The following is a 3484-nucleotide window of genomic DNA, read 5'->3' on the forward strand; positions in this document are numbered from 1 at the left end:
GGCTCCCAGCAGGAAATGGGGAAACTGGGCTGCCCTCCCCCACCCAGCCCCTCCAGCTGGCAGTACCCCCAGTCACCCCTACTGGGCAGAGCCAGCCCCAGATGCCACATGGAGTCAGGGCTGGCCTGGGGGATGGTCCCTGGTGTCCACAGAGGCTCAGGCAGAGTCTGTTGGGAGTGTGTCCCCAGAAAGGCACCTCGAAGGTCTCTGAGCTGTACCTGGACCAGCTAAGGGCGTGTGTGTTACCTTTGGGTGGGACTGTTGGGGGGTGGGGGTACTCAAGGATGCTCTCAGAAAGTTACCTGCGTAACTTCTGTGCTCCTCCCAAAAGTGCTCTCTATGGGATACCTTCTCTCCAGGCCTGCCCCGCCCCTCCTCCTCTCTGGTCCTGGATTTCTCCTTGAACCCCTTGGCAGGGCGCCTGGCTCAGGCTCTGCACGCTTCTGGGTTCCCAGCTCCCCGACCCTCACTTTCCACCCCCTCCCAGTGCTGAGCTCCTCCTGGGAAGCAGAGCAGCCCAGGCCCCATGGGCCTCTCTAGGGGCCCCCTGATGGCTTCTCCCTGGACTGCAGTTATCCTGTGCCAAGCCCTGTCTGTGTCCTGAAGATGTGCCCGCCTTCCAGTGGACTGTGCGTGAGTGTGTGTGTGTGTGGGGGGTAACCTTGGAGCATAAGCCCCTGCAGGACGCAGGCCAAGCTGGCCCCTGGACTGCAAGGAGGCCGAGGGCAGTGCTAACTCTGGGCAGCCCCCTCCCCACCGCGGACTGGGTGCCCCTAGCAAGCCTGGGTCTCTTTTCGGGGCTTTTATTCCGAGTGTGCACACTTGGTCAGTGACAAGCTGCCCCAGTTAAGAGGCCGCCTCTGACGTGGCCCTGTGGGGAGGGGCTGGAGGGTCAGGAGCGGAGGTGCTGGTCTCCTCCACAGAGGCCTCTCCTTCCTGGGCCTCTGTCTGGGAGCCTCAGTGACTCTGGCTCTGGAGGCCACAGCTCGGCCTGGGGTGGGTTCCACCCCCTCTGGTGCTACCCGGTCCCCGCCTGACAGCCCCCTGTGGCTGGGGGCCTGGTGCAACTCCAGGCCCCAGCCGTCCACCCAGACGGAGCCGGGCCCGGCCCCCAGCCCCGGCCCACACAGAGACCACATGGAAGGGGTGCAACAGGCATGGCTCTGGTGAGACACGTGAGACAGGTGTCTGCGTGGTGGGGCTGGCGGCCAGACAGACGGGCGGATGGGACATCACAGCCACCCCTCCATGGATGCTGCAAGGGGTGGGAAAGAGGGCAGCGAGCCCCTCTGGGAGAGGCTGGAGAAACGGACGTAACAGAGAGGTGGTGTGGCCTCCCGACAGCGAGGAGTCTGGGACAGACTGGCGCCGGGCTCCCAGGGGCCCTGGGCACAGCCCCGAGGTAGTGAGGCTGACTGGCTGACCAACGACATGACACAGCTTCAAGATGGCGCATGGCGTCATGGCATGGGGGGCAGACCAACGCAGAGACACATGGAGAAAGAGCGCCCAGTGAGGGCCAGTGAGAGAGAGGACCAAGAAAGGTCTAGAGAGTCAGAGAGTGAAGACCTCGTGTGCTGGGCAAATAGAGATGAGGGCAGAAGGGCCACAGCGGTCAGAGGTGGGGGGGATGGGATGGTGAGGGAGAGGGCACGCCTGATGCACGGGACACAGACACGGGGGCGGGGCGAGATAAGAGTCGGAGACGTGGGACTGGGCGTTCTTCCCCTTACCGTGTCTTTGGAGGACCTACGTCTCTTGAAGCTGGAGGCCAGGGTGGAGGTGATAGCCCTAAATGTGGCTTTCTTTTTAGGGTCGGGCTCTGCTCTACCACTCTTTCTATCCTAAAATGAATATGTATAAGTGATTAGACGGCTGAGGGTGGCGGCCACACCTGCCCTCGCCTGCTTCTCGGGGGCTGCTGCCCAGCCTGGCCGGCCGCTCGGGCCCTCGCTCCTGCCTGCCTCCCTGTGCTGGACAGACGCGCCAACGGCCGAACACGTGCAGGCGGCCTCTGCTCCTGCCCGGTCTTGGGCCTGACCTTGCTCCTGCTGGGGCTGGGCTTGGGGGGAGGGGAGTCCCGTCTGGCTCTCTTCCTGGGAAGTCTGCCTGGCTCCTGGGTGGCCCTGGATTACAGGTATCCCAAGGAGAAGGGTTCCCCAAGCACTGGATGAGTCGCCCCTCAGGGCCTGCCAGCCATCCTGTCCCCTGGGGGCACATGCCAAGATTCGGGAAGGGGCTGAGGGGCCAAAGGCAGGTGGCGAGATGAACTGGAGAGATAGATAGATGGAAGTGGCTTCCAGACCCTGGCCTGGGGTCTGATGGCCAGGATGGCCCTGTGCCAGCCAGTGAGAGCAGTGACCAGGTCCCAAGAGCAAGAGTAGGCAGATGAGAGGTGTGGGGGCTCCAGCAACCTCCCCCCCCCCCATGGCCCTCCCTCTCTGAACATCAACTTCATCCCAGAACACAGGCTCTGGGGAATCACCCAGAGAAAGAGAAGAGATGAAGCAAGCCAGAACTGGACCCTGGGGCTTGAGCCCACAGGCCTGCACGGGACCCCCTGCCTGCCCTATTCCAGGTGGGCTGTGGCTGCCCCATGTGCAGCCTATTTCCTGCTGGCAGCAAGTTCCTGCACACACGGCCTGGGGTGCCAGGCAGGGCCAGCCGGCCCGAATCAGGCTGGACTTACGGAGCACAGGACAGAGCAGGGGAGCAGGGAGGGGGGACCCTGGAGGGTGTCGAGGAGAGGCATGGGGCGGCGAGGGCAGAATGTCTTGGACTCACGTGCTCTACCCAGGTGGGTCCCTGTCTTACCCTGCCTCAGTTTGCCTTCCTATGGAATGGGTGCCGGCGGGCGACTCTGGAGACAGAGGGGCCAGGCGGAGGCTTGGAGCCGGGCTTTGCAGGGGGCAGCCACCTGCAGGTGGCCACCCAGCAGCGCTGCCCCTGGCTGTGGCTCCTAGCTCCAGTCCGGCCCACATGGGCTCCCGGGAGCCAGAGCCAGTGCTTCGGCCTGCAGGAATGGAGGAGGGCCGGGGCCGGGCCGGGCCGTGGGCACCAGGCCTCGGAGGGTGGCCTGTCCTACCTGCAGGTTCTTCCTCCACACGTTCACCGCGGCAAAGGCTAGCTGCATCTGCTTCCGGCGAGCGTCCTTGTGTCGCTTGTAGGCGATCTCAATGAAGATCAGGAAGATCCCGGCCACGATGCCCCCAGCCACCAGCATGAAGACCCCTGTGGGCCAGGACCCAGGGCCTCAGCTGTCGGCTGGCTGGGCCGCAGGCCCCTTGGAGAACCCCACCAGTGTCCGCAGGGGGGCGGAGCGCGATGGGGAGACCTACCTGCCATGTTCTCGAACGTAAGGGTAGCAGGAGCATTGCTGCGCGAGTCACACTCCTGGTACCGCACCCACGTCTTGTCTAGGTCTTCCATGAAGCCGTTCTCATGGGACCTGGGAGGGGGTGGGCCGGAGCGGGCGGGAGGCAGG

At 64.3% G+C, this 3484-nt stretch overlaps 1 protein-coding gene across 1 annotated transcript in view; it reads right to left on the reverse strand.

Moving 5' to 3' along the window:
• Positions 1 to 3484, reverse strand: part of GRIN1 (glutamate ionotropic receptor NMDA type subunit 1) — a 23505-nt gene that overhangs the window by 1249 nt on the left and 18772 nt on the right. Inside the window, 3 exon segments of the mRNA XM_077771567.1 lie at positions 1734 to 1844; positions 3086 to 3231; positions 3339 to 3448. Of these exon segments, the coding sequence (XP_077627693.1) occupies positions 1734 to 1844; positions 3086 to 3231; positions 3339 to 3448 (367 nt within the window).

The sequence above is a fragment of the Crocuta crocuta genome, unplaced genomic scaffold (assembly GCF_008692635.1).
Source record: "Crocuta crocuta isolate KB4526 unplaced genomic scaffold, BGI_CrCroc_1.0 scaffold1013, whole genome shotgun sequence".
Classification (NCBI taxonomy): Eukaryota; Metazoa; Chordata; class Mammalia; order Carnivora; family Hyaenidae; genus Crocuta; species Crocuta crocuta.